The 18279-nt window shown below is 45.6% G+C and overlaps 1 protein-coding gene across 2 annotated transcripts in view; it reads left to right on the top strand.

Moving 5' to 3' along the window:
- The first annotated feature begins 838 nt into the window (after nt 1-838).
- FECH (ferrochelatase) overlaps nt 839-18279 on the top strand; it is a 37550-nt gene continuing 20109 nt past the window's right edge. For both annotated transcript variants that reach the window (XM_086683088.1, XM_086683089.1), the window contains exons 1-4: nt 839-1094; nt 6820-6946; nt 12128-12247; nt 13817-13965. In XM_086683088.1, coding sequence (XP_086539214.1) covers nt 1049-1094; nt 6820-6946; nt 12128-12247; nt 13817-13965 — 442 coding nt within the window. In that variant the 5' untranslated portion in view covers nt 839-1048. The remainder of the gene's footprint in view (nt 1095-6819; nt 6947-12127; nt 12248-13816; nt 13966-18279) is intronic.

The raw sequence follows: 18279 nt of genomic DNA, 5'->3' as shown, positions 1-18279 counted from the left end.
ACATATCCTGATTATTTTGTCTCTCCCTCAAGCCTTGTCTTCTCTGTTCACTGCTGTTTTTCCAATGCACACAGTAGGTGGTCAATACTTGTTCAACGAATGAATAACGCCTGAGACCTTTCTGTTCCAAGGTTGGTCTTGTGCTTCAAGGCGCACAGAACAATGGGTACGGTTGGCAGGTGGAGGTGTGGGAATGCAGGAATGATTAGAATTGAGAGCAGTGCCTGTTGCGTGTGCGGGATTGGGACCAGACAGCTACCTTGCGACGGTGCGCAGATATACGGGCAAACTTCGCCATGCCATCCCTCCCAGAAACCCATTTGCTGGACTGGCCTTCACTTTTCCTAACGTTCTCACGTTAGCAGTATAATGTTTGCTTTCTGGTCCCGCCTGTCAAACTGTGCTGTATAGAGATGCCACAGGGAAATTAAAGATGTCATTCACGAGTGTCTCATATAAAACAATTCCTTTTCCTATTCTGAAAACCAAGCTTATAACAAAGCAGGGTCGGCACAGTTGTACTATAACGAGGCAAGCAAACTGGAGAAGTGAGGCAAAAGCATTCTCATATCTAAGTCATAGCATTGAAAAAGTCTGGAAAGCCCTTTGCCGAGTTGTGGCGGCGGTTTCCGCCTTGGCCAGAGTGGCAGATGCAACCAGGGCTTTCATTCAGGGTGACCGGGGGCGGGAGAGGGGCTGCTGGGCTGGAACTGACGGCTGGTGGGGCGGGGCCGCTAGCACAGCCTCGGGCCCCTTTTACCCCTTCCACCCCTCCTCCCCCCCGCCGAAGGCCCCACGCCCGGGCCAGCTGTCTCGAGGGGCGTGTCTTCCCCTGGCCCCGCCCCCGAGCCCCGGCTAGGCCCGGCCAGGCAGCGAATGAACGGGTGCGCCGCGAGGGCGCAGGGGGCCGCAACTTAAGATAAGGCGGCCTGTGGTGGCAGTGCCAGCAGCTCGGAGCTCTCCGGGAAGATACCCGATCGCGCCGCCGTGGGAGGAACCCGAGTCCCGGGCCGAAGCTGCCCCGGGAAAGCTCTCAGGCGGCATCAACATGGCTGCGGCCCTGCGAGCTGCGGGCGCCCTGCTCCGCGATCGGCGTAAGTGAGGCTGTCGCGGCCGCCATCGCTGCCGGGATCCCTGCGACGGCGTGGGCAGCGCAGCTCGCGCCGGGGCCCTCCGGCTTGAGGGGGTTCCGGGAGCGGCGCAGGAAGCTCCGCGCTATGGGGCGAGGGGCGACCTGGAGAAGGGACCGGAAAGGGGCCCTCCCTGGGAGGGGCTGAAGGGGGGGCGGTACACGGGTCGTCTGGGGTCCCTGGGACGCAGCCAGGAGAGGTCCCGGAGCACCATGAGTCAGCGGGGTTACCGTGAGCAGTGCCGGGATTTATCCGCACCTTAGTTCTTATCTGTAAAAGCATAATAATGAGCGTCACGGGTTGTGAGCATTATGGGAGGGAGGGTGTGTTACGGACCTACCACTGAGGACGGTAACTAAGGCATCATCATCGTCATCACCACGGACATGGGTCATGGGGTTCCCTCCCTGGTGATGGAGGTCGCAGAGTGCCCACTGCTCCTCTGTCTTAGCCCCTGGCGTCACCCGGTGCTCACTTGTCCTTAGGCAGGCAGCACCCACTGCGAGGGAGTCTGGGCTAGTATTTCCTAGAGATTTTTGGAGAACGAGCAAGACCTAGTGACAACCCAACATGTTTCTCATGCAAATTTTGAATGTAGGGTGCTTCTAGGATGAGCTGAGCAGTTTGCGCGAGAAACACCTGGTTGGCACACTAACTCTGCAGCATTTTTAACTGTGACCCCTTGAGTAAGACACTCACCTGGCTTGAGTTTTGGTAAAGGTGAAAGGAGAAAGATAATATACTTCACGGGCTTGGCATGAAGATTAGCTGGATGCCAGTAACGCTTGGAGCACAGTGCCTGTCATGCAGTAGATACATTGAGACCCTTAAATGTTCAGTTATTATGTAAAAGGCTGGGGCACACTAAGATGCTTAGTTAACGCATTTGAATGATGACCGGACACAGACCTGCTTTATTTTTCTAAGAAGTTCCCAAATTCTTCAGTCTGGCACCTACTAGGAGGGAATAGAGAGAATCCACTTTGAATTTCCATATCTTATTACAGGTGCCTTTGTGAGGAAGATAGTAAGGACCCAGTTTGTGGTGAGGGCCAAGGCACAAAGGGTACGTGGAGCAAAAGGCATCTTTTTTTTTTTTTTTTTAAGAAGAGGAAGCACAGTACCAGTAATGTGCCTGAAAGATGTATTGAATTAGCCTTTTCTTTCATCAGCCATTTCTGTGGCAGAGTCTTACAGGTTTTAGATTTGAGGTCATAGAACAACCTAAGAAGCTTTAAATGATTTGTTCCAGATTATAAGTAACTAAGAGGAAGGATTCAGAAACCATAGCAAATGTGGATTTGAAGTCCAATTGAATTATGAACTCTGATTTTTAAGATGTAGTTATAATACTTTAATCATCTTGTTGATATGAAGGAATTAACATCTGAGTGAGAAAAAATTGAGTAGTATTTCTGAAAACGAATTCTGAAAGTAAAAGTACAAAGTTTTACACTAAGTTTTTAGCATATTACAGAATCAATAAACTCCTTGATGTGGACCACATACTGTATATACTATATATATTTTTGAATTAGAAAGTTGGTAGACTAATGAATTATTGTTTTTTCTTTTTGCCTTTTCTTTCCAAATTTTCAACACTGAGCATATATGTTTCTTTCTTTCTTTCTTTCTTTCTTTCTTTCTTTCTTTCTTTCTTTCTTTCTTTCTAACGTTTATTTATTTTTGAGAGACAGAGAATGAGCAGAGGAGGGACAGAGAGAGAGGGAGCCACAAAATCCAAAACAGGCTCCAGGCTCTGAGAGTCAGCACAGACCCCAACGCTGGGCTTGAACCCATAAACCATGAGATCATGACCTGAGCCAAAGTCAGACGCTCAACCAGCTGAGCCACCCAGGCGTCCTATGTCTTTCATAATTAGAAAAAGAATCTAGAATAATGAAGAAGAGTATCAATGTTTTAATTAAGGACATTAGAACATTTTGGTGCCATACCAGAAAATAATTCTTTTTTTAAAGCCTCCCCTCCCCAAATGTTTATTAATAATCGCAATATCGGATGTTATTTATGTTCATTTTAACTTTCTAAACTTTATTTACTTATTTTTGAGAGAGCAGGGGAGAGACAGAGACAGAGAGGGAGAGAGAGAATCCCAAGCAGGCTCAGTGCTGAGCCCGACGTGGGGCTCAAACTCGTGAACTGTGAGATCATGACCTGAGCCAAAATCAGGAGTCGGATGCTTAACTGACTGAGCCACCCAGGTGCCCCAGTTATTTGTTAGTTTTTTAAATGTTATCTATTTTTATAAGTACCTTTTGAAATAAATCTCATCTCCTATGTGATAGGAAGTGGCTCTGGGGTGCCTGGGTGGCTCAGTCGGTTAAGCATCTGACTTTGGCTCAAGTCATGATCTCATAGTTTGTGAGTTCAAGCCTCACATCAGGCTCTGCAATGCACAGCCTGCTTAGGATTCTCTGTCTCCCTCTCTCTCTGCCCCTGTCCCCCCACCCTCCTTTCTCTCTCTCTCTTTCTCTCTCTCAAAATAAATAAATAAACTTAAAAAAAATGGCTTCATTATATATTAAAGTACTTGTGTGCGTTGCTTTGTAACCTCCCCTGCCCTGCCCCTAAGCATCCAAAATATTAAATAATTTGGTTTTGGAGAACCAGTTAATACCCATGAACCTCTTAAATCATATATATACTTTTGAATGCTTCACCTTTTGGGTTTGTCCAGGAGTTACAAAGTCTTGCTTTCTTTATATTCTCTTCTGCATTTTCCTAGTTTTATAGCTTTTATGGTTTGTAGGCCTTTAAAAGGTAGAGCAGCAGTTAATGTCATAGGTAGGGGTAGAAGGGGTCCCTGGATGGCTCAGTCGGTTAAGCGTCTGACTTCAGCTCAGGTCATGATCTCACAGTCCATGAGTTCGAGCCCCTCATCAGGCTCTGTGCTGACAGCTCAGAGCCTGGAGCCTGCCTCAGATTCTGTGTGTGTCTCTCTCTGCCCCTCCCCCACTCGTGCTCCGTCTTTATCAAAAATGAGTAAACGTTTACAAAATTAGAAAAAAATAAATAGGGTTAGAATACCTGGTCTCAGTTCATAAGTGGGCAGGTCCCTGCTGTTGAGTATTCTTACTTCTTAACTGTATGCAGTGTGCCAGGCACTGTTCTTGGGTCTGGACATAGATGTAAAGATTTTTTTTCCTGATGTTCACAACAGCCCTGCAGGGTTGGCCTGAGCACCATCATACAGATGAGAAAAGCGAGGCTTGGAGTAGTTCTTTGAGTTGCCCAACTACTCCCACACACAGCCTGTTTGGTCCTATCTGGGATTTCTGCTAGATGTCTCTGGCTCTGGAACATATGCTGTATGCTATACAATGCTGTCTGTGCCCTTGGATTTCTCGTAAGCTGTGAACTGAGTGTCTTCAGGAGTCTCAGCTCGTCCTTTGTCTGAACAATTACTTAAAACTCCTTTAGCTACATGTCTGTTGGTCGTTTGGTCAGAGACTACTCTTAGTTTCTTTGGAAACTTCAGATCATTAGGGGAGAGGAGTGTTACAGAGAAGTCCTTGAGAGGGGGGTGTATTAACCCTACGTCCTGAGCACAAAGGATCCATTATTAGCAGCATTGCCTTCTGAGAATTTGGCCACAGAGAAGAGGATTTTGTTAAGTGTAGGGCATGACAACTTGAAAAACTACCCTCCCAAATTGTGCTAGGAAATACTAATGTACTAGTTGATGACTCTGGTCTCACCCGGATTCCCTTCTGCCACTCCCTTTTTAAGATTCACAGGAGGAAGGCTTATCACCAGCAGTCAAATCATGTAATGCCTAAATTCTATTCTAGTACCCCATGGAATCCAATATCTCATTCATACCAGGAATCGCAGACATTGTGGCCTGATTGAGAACCCGGTTACATCTCATGCAGTTCAGAATTGAACTTGTCTAAAATAAGGAGCTGCGAGTTGGCTTGAGACTTCATTTGAGCAGAATTGAACTTCTATATGTCAATCTTTGCACTTCCACTTTGAGTTAATAAGGACTATTCAGCACAAGCTCACGTAATTGGCTCTGTTGGGAATGTGCACAATATGGAGAGTTGGAAATCTGGAGATACCATTCTCCTATATTTTATAGGCAGGGTAGGTGAAAAAACATCAGAGCAGGTATAGTCCCTGTGCCCTAGACACTTCCAAATGAGACTAATGCCAGCACTAACCGTACGTGGCAGGTGCTGTGCAGAGTGCATCGCTGGTCTTATCTGCTGTAATCGTCACAAGGATCCTGATAGCAGGGTGTTGTCATTTTACCGGGGAAACTAAGGCTCGAAAATATATAGCCTGGCCCCAGTCACGTTGCTGGTAAGTGTCAGAGCTGCATGAGGTCAGAACTGCTGGTCCACAGCCCGAGTTCCTCACCGGGACTCCTCTGACTTGGAAGGAGGAGGAGGGCAGAGGGAGACTGATCTCAAGCTGGTTTCATATCGGCTGGTTTGAGAATGGGTCATGTGTACGGTGTGGGGCACAGCGTACCCCCATTGCTACCTTGAGTGTCTGTTGTATAGCTTCAGTTTAATTTCACTGTATGCCGTTCAAGGATGAATATTCTTCATGGTACAACTAAGTATGGCCCATGGACTTCTCAGTCCAGGTGGGTTCTCCAGGCCCACAGCTGACTCCGGCGGGGTGCAGGACAAGAGTGCACATGGAGACCCATGTATCATATGTGGGATCGCCTGCTAACAAGCTGTGAAGTATGTTCTGTTCTCCAATACTGGCAAATAGACCTTCGTAATGATCTGGAAGGGTGAACTGTTGAAGTCTTCAGAGTTCCCACAGAAGTGTCGTGGCCTTGGGAGTGTTGCCTCTGCTCTGTAGGCTTCCCTGCTTCTCTTTCCACTGCCAGCTGTGCCCTGAGTTGTGAAGAGTCTTGTGCATTCACCCATGTCGACACTCCAGTCTAGGTTCAGGTTCTATTCTTGCTCCTGCAAATAGCTTCCCTTAGGTCAAGAATTGCTCGCACTGATGGCACAATCAGCTTTCAGGAGAATAGAGCTAGGAAAGAGGCCTGTACAGTCCCCGGAGTGGGTGTGGGCCTTTGGGGACAGGGAATTCCGGGTACGGGGAACCTGGTCAGGAATGTAGGTCATGGGCTCTGGGGTCCATGGATCTTTGGCTGTGTAGACTGCATACCCTGTGGGTGAGGCTGCAGCACGAGGAGGGCCAGAAGGGGCCCTCTAAAATAGAACCCCCCCACCCTTGTCAGTGTCCAAGGGCAGTGCTGGGGTTTTCAGCCCTGGGCTTTATTGGAGGAGGCTTATAGGCAGATGCGAGGTCTGTGCAACTGGTTGAAAGCTGGCTCAAGTAACACCCTGTAAACCGGTGGGTCTGAACACGTCCCACGGCTTCTCCCTTTCGTGTGAGCAGCGCACTAACTTCCGTATGCATGCGGTGATTCTCCTGAGGGATCACGTCAGAATCTGCCAGGGCAGAGTGAGAAGGTGTGTTTCTCAAAAGGCTCCGTGCACGTCCTGAGAGGCCATCCCAGGAGGCGCCACCCCACCCCTGGCAGAGAGGGCTTGAGTGCCGAGAAACGCCGGGGAAATCACCTGTGCTATAGCGTCTCTTTAAATTTTAAGTCCAGGACTTCTGCTCGGAGGACCCCCTCCAAAGGCATTGCTTCCCAGCCGGATTTCATGCCGCTACTTTACTTTTGTCACAGTGGTGCCTGGAAGCTCAAGGGCCCGCCAACCATGGAGGGGCCAGTCGATTGGAGCCACGGCGGCAGCTGCCACAGAAACAGCCCAGCGTACCAGAAGCCCAGAACCTCAAGTTCAACCGGGGAAGAGGTATGAATCTAATTTTGGGTACTAATAAGAACCTCTTTTTGTTGATGCAGACACCGGTGAGTGGATACAGGCTGCCTTAAGAGGAGAGCTGCGGGGGAATGCTAGTGTGGAAGGAGCGCAGTGTTGTTTTCTTGGCTTTCTTTCAGTAGCTGGAAGGCTACAAGTTGCACCCACACACGCACACACACCGCTAAGGTTTTAACATTTTGGGGGAATTTTTATAGATTTAAAAAATTGTTGTGAAAATTTTTTCCCCGGCTTTTTTGAGATACGATTGACAAATAAAAATCCCACCGGGCTTTTGTTAAAGGACACGTAACTCAGGACCAACAGTCTGCAGATCATGTAGGAATTTAGTTCTGGAATATGTCATGTAACACAAATTTCATGGACACTAGAAATGTGTTTATGAAACTAACATAATTATACCTATGAAATGTATGTTCTGTTTAGGATAAGGAGTGACTAATCCGTCAAGAATTTATCTAGTAAACCCTGCCATTGTTTTCCACTGTTAACAGGGTGAGCGGAATTCGAAATGACATAATACGATTTGTGATTTATTAAAGGGATAAAGTACCTGTTTCGGACGTCACCCCTGCTGTTTGCGGGTGGATGTCAGCAGGCCTGGCGTTGTTCCGGGCCTCCTCTTCCATCACGGAAGCCACAGCGCTTCTTAGGTCTTCCTCTCATACAGGGGCAGCACAGGACTCGAATGGGCAGTTGTTTAGCTGGGTGCCTAGAAATAGCCCACCTTAACGCTAGCCAAGCGAAAGAAGGAGACGGGTTGCAAACTAGTAACTCCTTGGCGGTTGGTTCCTCTAGCGATAGAGCTATGAAAATAGTCCTATTTTGTGGTTGTTATTTTTCATTGTGTGAACTTGGGTACGTTGACTGAACACTGAGTAAACTGAGGTTTGAAGGGGGATAGAGCATTAGGGGTGGGGCCTCGGCTCATCTCTTTTCCACTCTCTGGCCTCCTGAGTGATCGAATCTGGTGAGGAAAAGAGGAAGCAGGGACGCTGTCTCTGTCCTGGCGGCTTGGACACCATTCCTGTGTGTCCCCACAGCCCCGCTTTTCTCACCTTAGCCATGGTCCAAAGTGCTTTAAGTCCTTAGGGTTTAGGGTGAGTGTTTGATGTAACCTGAAGAACTGATTCAGTGTGGAACCCTGGGAGAAAAATTATTTCATTGCTATATTATCCTAGTAGCAAAAGCCAATAATATAACCTTAATATCATTAAATTAAATACAAATCTAAAAATATCTAAATTCCATTAATTAACTTTGTATCATCTTTATACCAAAGAAATGGGTTCATTTTAGGACATGTAGACGGGCAAAAAAAAAGATTAAAAAAATCACCGATAATCCCACCACCCACTGTTTTGTGTCTATGTCTGTACCGATTGATATTTATTCAGTAAATATTTACCAAAATGTGACAGTCGTGCACATAGTATTTTTTAAGTTTCTTCTTTTTAAATTTAATAATATATCTACCATATAAATGTAAATATTCACCATTATTTTAATAGCATACGAGTATTTTATGAAATCACAGTTTATTTATCCATTCCCATGTTATGGGGCACTTGCATTGTTTCTAGTTTTAAAATAGTAGAGACGATGAAGTGATCAGTGTTTCTGTATATCATTCTGGTGCCAGACCTGAAGGCCTCGTGCTGCGCAGTGCTCAGACTATAGCAGATGAGACCTCCACTAGACCGGGGGTCAGCTGACTCGCCTGTAAAGGGATAGATAGTGGGCCATTTGGTCTCTTTTGCTGCTATTCAACTCTGCTGTTATAATGTGAAAGCAGCCTTAGCGACTATGTAAAATAATGAGTGGAGCTGTGTTCCAATAAAACTTTATTTACAAAAATAGGCAGGGTGTGTATGTACAGATCTGGCCCGTGGGCTGTAGTTTCCCAAACCCTGTTCTAGAAGCAGCATAGATCCTCGGGCCAATTACATCTTGGAGGTTTCATGAACAGGTAGAATTTGTGTCTTTATCTTGATGCTGACTATATACAGTATAATTGAATGATTCTGTTTCTTTATTAATTGATGATCTTAAGTTTCTGTTACGTACAATTAGTAGCTCAAAGGAAAAACCTCCTATTTTGAGAGTCCCAGAATATAAAAATGGCAGAATGTTGAAACCTTTTCAAGCGAGAAGTTTTAAATATGTTCCCCTATTTACACTTTTACGTTCAAACAAAGGGAACTTGACATTCAGAGCTTGGTCTCAGATGGGCTCTGTCTGGAGGAGAGGAGAACAGAGACCACGGCTAAGGCTTTGCACTTCGCATTCTCGAATAGAGGGTGTCAGACTGGGGCAGCTAATGCGCCATTCGTCATGCATAACACAGTTTTGAATTAAGTGCACGTGTATTTAGGTATTTCCAAATCATGTGCATCACTTTCATGTGTAAGATCAACACGGTTTATAAAACACGGGTTTGCAGGGCAGAGTCATATCCAATTTAAAGCCACTCTTGTTCTGAGCTCAGGTGTTATAGATGAAAAGCAGTTCTAAATCTCGTTTGCACATTGATACCCTCTATGGCTTAGGTAAGTCTCTTAGCCTGGGGTTTCTTAACCAGTAATCTGTTAACTGGCAGCAATCCATGGAAAAATGCGCTTAATTTATTGTGAGTCACAGATTTTGAGGGTGAGAGACAGGATCTCAGAGCACGGGTGGTCTAAGTGGAAAGATTAAGGGAGCATTTTACAATTTCATAATATAATGAATCTGGAATTTTTAGGTATTAAGAAAAAAACCTAAACACCAGCTTGTTAATTCATTGATAGGACTTTTGGTGAGAGGAGGTGGGAAAGTTGTGGGACAATGACATCCTCCAGAGTAGTTGCTTAGTAAAAAGGAGATGAAACCCCCTTCCTCTAACCCAGTGGTTCTCAGTAGAGGGAGGGGGATGCTCCCCACCTCCAACATATTTGGCAATGGCCATGTCTGGAGACGTTTTTGTTTGTCACAACTGGGACGGGGTGTGTGCCATGCTTTCCGGCAAGTAGAGGCTGGGATGCTACTAGAACCCTGCAACATACACCATAGCCCTCCACAGCAAAGACTCATCCAGCCGAAAATGTCAGTGGTGCCGAGGAAGAGAAATGCTGTCTAAGACAATATGTGAAAGGCAAACTTAGTTTGTCCTTACAGTGGGGTCTAAATTAGGAGATCTCTGACTTCACTGGAATGCAGCATTCCGCTAACCCCAGCAATTTTGCCTCAGCTTGTTTTGCAAATTTAGGTTGAGAATTCAGATTTCTACCTCATTCACCTGTAGTATGTTTGGCAAGAAAACAGTTTCTTCCTGTATGAATTTGACACACTCTGCTGCCTAACATTATCCCAAGTGTTGTTAGCACTTGTTTAAAAATTGCAATTAAAATGTCATCCTGATCTCATTGGCTTTAGCACACATTAGGGACGGTCTTCCAAACAGGATCCATGTCTGCAGGATTGGCTTAGTCACTGCGGTAGCTGGAGGTGGCCTTGATGTAGGAGGCTTAGACAGCGGGACCCCTCAGCCTTTGTACCAGTGGAGTTTTAAATAAACTTCAGGCTGGTTGTTTCTCACTGCTTTATCAAGAGTGAATGGAGAGTACATCCATCCGTGCTGTGGAGTATTATTCAGCCATAAAAAGGAAAGAAGTACTGATTCACGCTGTCACGTGGATGAACTTTGAACATTTTATGCCAAGTGAAAGAAACCAGGCCCAAAGGGCCACATATCATGTGATTCCATTTCTATGAATAGGCAAATGCATAGACTGAGAAAGCGGAGGATTAGTTGCCAAGAATGCCAAGAATGGTTCTAGTATGTGGGAATATTTTTGGGGGGTGATGAAAATGTTCAGGAATTAGAGAGTTGTTATGGTTGCATAACTTTGTGTGTATATTAGAAAGCACTGAATTGTATTTTAAAATGGAAAACTTTATGGTATATAAATTATATCTACATTTTTACGAATGCCAAAAAAAAAACCAAACCAAAAAACCATGAATGGAAGAAACACTCCTTGTCCTGTAGTGTCCCCACCTGCAGACTCTTTTCACTGCACGGCCCCCAGTTCTCCAGGGCCTCATCTTAGGCTCTGACCCCATGGTTCCATGTCTCTAGCATTGGGCTTCCGGCGGCTACCGGAAGCATGCGGGCGGCACCTGGTCCCACTCTGGCCCCTTCTTGCCCCCTGAAGGTGTTTAGGAATGGAGAACTCATCTCGGCCTGGCTCACTTTAGTCTGTGCAGGGTCCAGAGCTCCTCTGGATTTTAGAGGTTCAGAGCTGGCATGGTCCTTTTGTTGATTTAACTTCCCCCAGACTACTTGATTTTCTTTTTGCTTCTTCTTGTTCCTTCAGTGCTTGATTCTTTAGCCTGGGACCTATTTGAGTAAGAGCAATTTCTTGCCAGAATCCCTTAAGCAGTGGCTCTAGGTAGAGGATCAAGAGGTGAGTGCAAAGTGAGAGGTGTACTTTATCGTACAGGAGACACTACGGGGGAACAGTGGGCTCTGGAGAAGGAAGCAGAGTAGCAAGAAATCATTTGTCAATAATAATAGTTTAAAGGGAAAGGAGCAGATAAAAGAATGAGAGATGGGCTGGTTATTATACTGTGGAGATTTAAAAGGGAAACCCGTGGTTTCTCTGTGTATGATAGAACTTACTATATGTTCCAGATCATGCTAAATAACTATGCTGTCTATTCTCAAAACAACCTTTTGAGGTCGTTGCTGGAGTCCCTGTACACGAGGAGACTGAAGTTTGGAGAGACCAAGTAATTTGTGTATCTGTAAGGCATTCACATAAATGTTTGCTTCAGCCTCAGGACAATTTGAGCTTTATACCCTGACTCTCAGTCCTTAAAGAATGGGAGGGATTTTTGTTCAGGACTGACAACTTAATGGGGAAACATTTCAAGCCCAGAGAAGACCAGTGCCATGGATGGAGCTGGGAGACCAAGGTCAGAGTCAGAACTGGGACCGTGCAGAACCGGAGGCGTTGTGCATTCCCAGATACGCAGCCAGGTGATAGCAGTGAAAAGATCTGTAGGTTTGTACCTCTGAACAGATTGGATGTTGAGTTTGCTAGCTGAACCAACAGTGTACCTTACAGAAAAATAAAAAGCTACAAGTCAACTGCATTTTATTTTATGTAGGAAGCCGAAGACTGGAATATTAATGCTGAACATGGGGGGCCCTGAAACCCTGGGAGATGTTCACGACTTCCTTTTGAGGCTCTTCCTGGACCGAGACTTGATGACGCTTCCTATTCAAAAGTAAGACGCGTGGAAACACCTGAACTTATTCCTAACTTGTGTAGTGCATCTTGCCTTACGTGTACGTCAGTTCTATAGTTACAGAAAATAAATGGTTTTTGTGCATATCTGGTGGTGACTAGAGCAGCATCATTATTTTCCATTGTATAAGAAGGATATGATGTTGAGAGAAATGCAGGGGAGAGAGAAAGCAAGTTGGGGGGCCTCTCCTTGAGCCCTTTCCTCCCTAGAGCTCTGGAAATGGCAGTTGTCTTGACATACCTGATGTCCCTTTAAATTTTTTTAAAATTTTATTTTAGGGAGAGCGTGCAAGCGGGAGTGAGGGGCAGAGGGAGAGAGAGGGAGAGAGAATCTTAAATAGGCTCCATCCCACGACCCTGGAATCATGACCTGAGTCAAAATCAAGAGTTGGCCACTCAACTGACTGAGCCAGCCAGGCACCCCTGATGTCCCTTTAAAGATTGTTACCGATATATTTGTACTTGACCCTCAACAGCTGATTAATATTCAGGGAAGCAATGATTATTATTCACTAATAATATTGTGGCTGTCCTCTTCCTTTCAAGCCTCCCTCCTTCTTTCTTTTCTTTCTCTGTTAAAGTAGGTTTTTGTAATGAAAAATTTATGCATGCACGTAATAAAAAATGCAAACAACATAAACATGTTCACAGTAAAAAGCAAGTGTCTCTTCTTGAACTCCAGCCTCCCAGTTACCCACCATGGAGGTTACAGATGTAACCAGAAATACAGAAATCTGCAGTTGTACAGATGTATTTCTGGTGACCATCCAGAAACAGTCCATGCATATCCAAGCATGTGTCTATATATCTATAAATATAGATGTATATGTATATATGCACATATATATCTCTCCTGTCCTTTTTAACACAGATGGGAATGTACTTATGTATATTATTTAACACTTTGCTATTTTTTTTTTTAAATTAACAATGTATCTTGGAGATTATAACAGATTATATAGGCCCGGTTTATTATTTTTTTTCATGACTGTATAGAATGCCTTGCCTGGTCATAACTTAATTTATTTAACCAGTGACTCACTGGTGGACATATATGTTGTTTACAGTGTTGCAATGAACATTCCTGTGCTGTGCATTCAACTTTGCTCACATATTCAAATGTATCTGTGATTAATATACATTTTCTTTCTTTCTTTTTTTTTTTTAATACATTTTCTTAAAGTAAGAGTATTTTTTGCTTCCGAATGTCTTACATATCCTAGTTCCTGCTAGGTGTAGGATCAGGAAGTGTTAAGATAGTGGCTGGCCCGCATCTAGGGTCTGCGCCTGAGTGGTGTCCTGAATCTTCAGGGTGAGTTGCGAGAGGAACTCGTGGGGCAGAGGTGGCTAATCCCCAGAGAGTGTTTTGTTTTCCTCTCTCTAATCGAGGCCAAAAGAGCTGGCTGTCGTCAATGACCTCAAGCCTCTATTTTTAAAGGCTTGATCTTCTTAGGCTCTTCTTACAATTTTGCTTATCTTTTCTATTGAGTAGTTTCTGAGGTTGCTAAGGTGGAACAAAAGCCACTTACCTACCTGTTAAATGATTTAGTAAGCTGGCACCAATCATCGCCAAACGCCGGACCCCCAAAATTCAGGAGCAATACCGCAGGATCGGAGGCGGGTCCCCCATCAAGATGTGGACTTCCAAGCAGGGAGAAGGCATGGTGAAGCTGCTGGATGACTTATCCCCCAACACAGGTACAGTGTTTCTTCACTAACATCTCAGTTTTGTTCTTTCAAAGTAGGTACGAAGTTCCAAACGCTATTGGACAGCACATGGAGTTCTGTCGGTTTGCGGGGGTTCCTACGTGACGCGTGATCACTTAGCTCAGTTCTGGAGGCACTATCCTGGCCTTGGCTGTGGAGCCTGTTCCTTCCTTATGTTAGATATGGAAGAGCTCAAGGTTTGGAACGTTAGTTTCAAAAGGAAGCTTGAGGTGTGTGTGAAGTTGAGCTAGGTTATAAGGAAGAGGCCACATCCCATGTATACAAGATGCATATGTCATTGCTCTGGAAAGAAGTCTTGGGGCTGCTGTCGCTGCTTTTTCTTTCTGTGTGGAGAGATGATTTGATCAACAGAGCAGAATTAGCTGCCGTCGTGCAGCCGCGAGACTGTAAGCATCTTCAGCAACTGTTCTCGGCTCTCAGCAACACCAGTTAGTGTGAGGTCCTGAAAAGAGGATTGTGTGTGTCTGGAGACTGTCCTCCGAGAACCGCTAAGGCAGAATAATAATGTGCAGAATGCAGCAGTCACTATAGGAATGAATTATAAGTGCCGTGTTTAATTGCATTCCAGATGCCATTGATTGTGGGACCCACCATTGTTTTTATATATACTAAGACAAAAACTCTGCCGGATAGTTTTGAGACCACATCTGTTGCGGGTGTGCACCAGTATGAGAAATGTTCAATCAAAAAATGTGCATGTTAGGACACATGAAATACATTCATTACAGATACATCTTGGGGCTTCCGGATCAGGACAGGTGTGTGACACAGTGGCCACCCTCAAGGACAGTGGCCCCACCAGGCAGGCCCAAAAGTATTTCCCTCTTCTCTGAGAAAACACCTCTAAGTGTCACCTCAAGCTGCTCTCAGAAGCCACCGTGTCCCATCGCACACAGGGACAAGGGCTGTAGCCCTCAGCTCATCGCACTTGGAAAATTGCTCAATCATGCTTCTGCGTATCGAGTTTGCTTCCTGCCTTGGCCGTGGCTCAAGGGCATTTCTTATTGCTGTTCAGCCACACGTCCCACAACGTATCTTGAAAATGTTAGACGAGGGACACTCACACCCACCTGATAGAGAAGAAACCGTCTCTCTGGTCATTAACAGTTTATCATGATAAAAGGTTTAGTGTGAATCAGATCTGCAATTGCTCTGCTGTCTCCAGTGGACAGAGGAGGTGGCAACATGCCATTGTTTCCATTGGTCTGGTCGTGCAGGCTCCATCACCATCGAGGACCCTAGCAGAGCTGTTAGAGTTGAAAAAGGAATGTGGATGGACGGCATCCTTCCCACCTCCTCGCCCCTCCGTGCTGGGGCTGCCGGGTTGTCTGGACCAGACAGGCCAGCCGTGGCTCCAGCCTCCTGGGTTGGCCTGGAAAGAGTCCTATGGAATGACCCGGATTTAACCCACTGCCCCACTTACTATCAGACATCTGATTATTCCCATCTGTGGCCATCTAGTACAAAGGAAGTTGCAATCGTCTAGATTCTAGGATTATTCCCTGCTTTGGCAGGGACCAAAGAATAGTAATAATCCATTTCACATTTTCATAGTCAGAATTGTGAGAGTGATTTTTAAATTTTTTTAAATGTTTTTATTTATTTTTGAGACAGAGACAGAGCATGAGCAGGGGAGGGGCAGAGAGAGAGGGAGACATGGAATCTGAAGCAGGCTCCAGGCTTCGAGCTGTCAGCACAGAGCCTGACGCGGGGCTTGAACTCACGGACTGCGAGATCATGACCTGAGCTGAAGTCAGACGCTTAACCGACCGAGCCACCCAGGCGCCCCTGTGAGAGTGATTTTTAAAACATGAGTGATTGGTCATATGACCCTCTATCCTATAGAGACTTACGTGAAGAAGGGAGTTGATTCTTCACTATAACTTTGGGGATAAGTTTAGGGTGTCTGAGGCACCGGCAGCTCAGCGGCTTGCCTGTCCAATCACTTTACTAATGTCCCAAGCAATCATGCTTCCTCCTTCCTCACGCCATTCACTTGCCCTTTTGCTCACTCACGTACCTGCTCGTTCACATATTCATTCCCACTTCCATCCGTCCTTCCACCCAGCCCCACCACCGGGTATTTATAAGCACTGGCTACACGGGGGATAAAGTAGTGAGTGAGTCACACCCTTATCTTCATGGAGCTGAGCTTCCTGGTAGTTTTCACTGAGGCAGAGAGTAAATTCTCTAGGGGGCTACTTTTAGTTCCTCTAGAACTTGGAAGTTTGTCCAGGGCCTGGTCCTGAGAGGGCTCTGGTACCGGTGACCCTGCGACCTATCGCCGTCCTCTGTGGTTCACGTTTGGAGCTCTGTGAGCAGGCAAGTTAAATTATTGCTGTCGCCTGCATGGTAGGTGGCCCCCTGACAGCTTTGGCACACCTGCTGTGGGGTTAAGGCTGTGGCGCTTAATGAGGCCCAAGAATGTCCACTCATTGATTCGTCAGTGGCACCTTGGGTGCTTCTCGATACTGCTTCGGTACTTCGGCACTTCGATACTGCTTTTCGTATTCAAAACTGCGGTTTCTACTTAGGAGCTCCCGGGCCAGTGGGAGCGACCGCCGCTGCAGGCTCGTCTGTTAAGTGACAGAGAGAAGACCTCCTAAGACTTACTGGAGAGATGCTACATACAACGAGTATGAGGGCCGGTGGTCGCACAGAATGCAGATGTAGGAAAAATGAGGTGGCTTCAAGGTTTGGAAACTGCCTTGGGGAGCTTTGTGCCGAAGACCCAGATTATCAGGGGTGGCTCTGTGGCTCCTTCAGGGGCTCGCCCACATTATCTAGGAAGAGATTCTGTGTGCTTCACAGATGGACCTGAAGCCCAGTCACAAAGACCCAGGTGCCTCACCCCCTTGGTGTGGCTTTTCCTTCCCGCTTTCTGGCTTCTCTGCCTCTCCTCTGTTCCTGTCCTTCTTCCTCCTCCCTTCTCCTACTTTCCTACAAAATTGTAAAGTATACTTTTTTAAAAAATATTTTTAATGTTTATTTACTTTTGAAACAGATGGAGACAGAATGTGAGTGGGTTGAGGGCAGAGAGAGAAAGACACACAGAATCTGAAGCAGGCTCCAGGCTCTGAACTGTCAGCACAGAGCCCGACGTGGGGCTCGAACTCATGACCTGTGAGATCATGACCTGAGCCGAAGTCAGATGTTCAACCGACTGAGCCACCCAGGCGCCCCTAAAGTATACTTTTAAACTGTGTCTATTTGTTTATTTCTATTGGGAAAGATTCTCTTTCGGCAAAACAATGTGATGATAATGGACAGAAATGTTTCAAGCTCTCATTTTTAAAAAAAGTTTATTTTATCTGTTTTGAGAGAGAAAGAGAGGGAGAGAGAGAGAACATGCGTGCAGGTGGGTAGGAGCAGAGACAGAGAATCCCAAGCAGGCTGCACGCCGTCCTCACAAAGAACGATAAGGAGCTCAAACTCAATGAACCTCAAGATCATGACCTGAGCCGAAATCAGGAGTTGGACGCTTAACTGACTGAGCCACCCTGACACCCCTCAAGCTCTCATTTTTTAGGGAAGTAGTTGTGGCTTGGTGGCTGGTATAGAAATTGCAGCTTGCACTGGCTTTGCATAGAATTGACTACTAACTCACAGGGTCAGTTTTATGAGGGAATATAACTTGGAACTGGTTTCATGTGGCTACACCACATTATAGGAATTTAGGGAATACAGAAGGAAATAGATGAGAAGTGTAATCATTTCACAAAAGTAAATCTAAAATACATTCAAAAGATGATAGTTTAGTTATGTAGAATCTGACCGCTTTTCACGAAGCCGTACGTGCTATCCTGTAGAACTCTGTTCTTTTTTTTTTTTTTTTTGTAGAACTCTGTTCTTTACAGGGTGCTTGTTGGGGAGGAGGGTGGCTCTTTTCAGATGGGGCTGGCTTCCCCAGTCCTGGTTGTAGGACTTTAGGCAGATGACTTACCCCACGAAGCAGCATCTTGAAAATGGGGGTGGTAACAGAGCCCCACTTCTGGGATCATTGTGAATATTCAATACGATAATCCCGAAAGGCATCAGCCTGGGGCAGCGTATGTGACAAAAATTCCTTAACTGTGAGCGTTTAGTATTATTCATCCAGGGCATAGGGCTCGTGATGTGATACAAATTAAAAAGCATTATGCTATATATTTCACACCTTTCTCTCAAAGAGTCACGCACAAATCAGACATTTGAACTGTTGTGGAGCTAAACTGATGGGCTGGAAATGAATGAAGTTTCACTGTTCAAAAATCCAATTCTGAGTTTTTTTTTTTTTTCTTTTCC

The sequence above is a fragment of the Puma concolor genome, chromosome D3, assembly GCF_028749965.1.
Source record: "Puma concolor isolate L17-30 chromosome D3, mPumCon1.1.hap2, whole genome shotgun sequence".
Lineage (NCBI taxonomy): Eukaryota > Metazoa > Chordata > Mammalia > Carnivora > Felidae > Puma > Puma concolor.
This window is presented reverse-complemented; position numbering and strand designations above follow the sequence as displayed.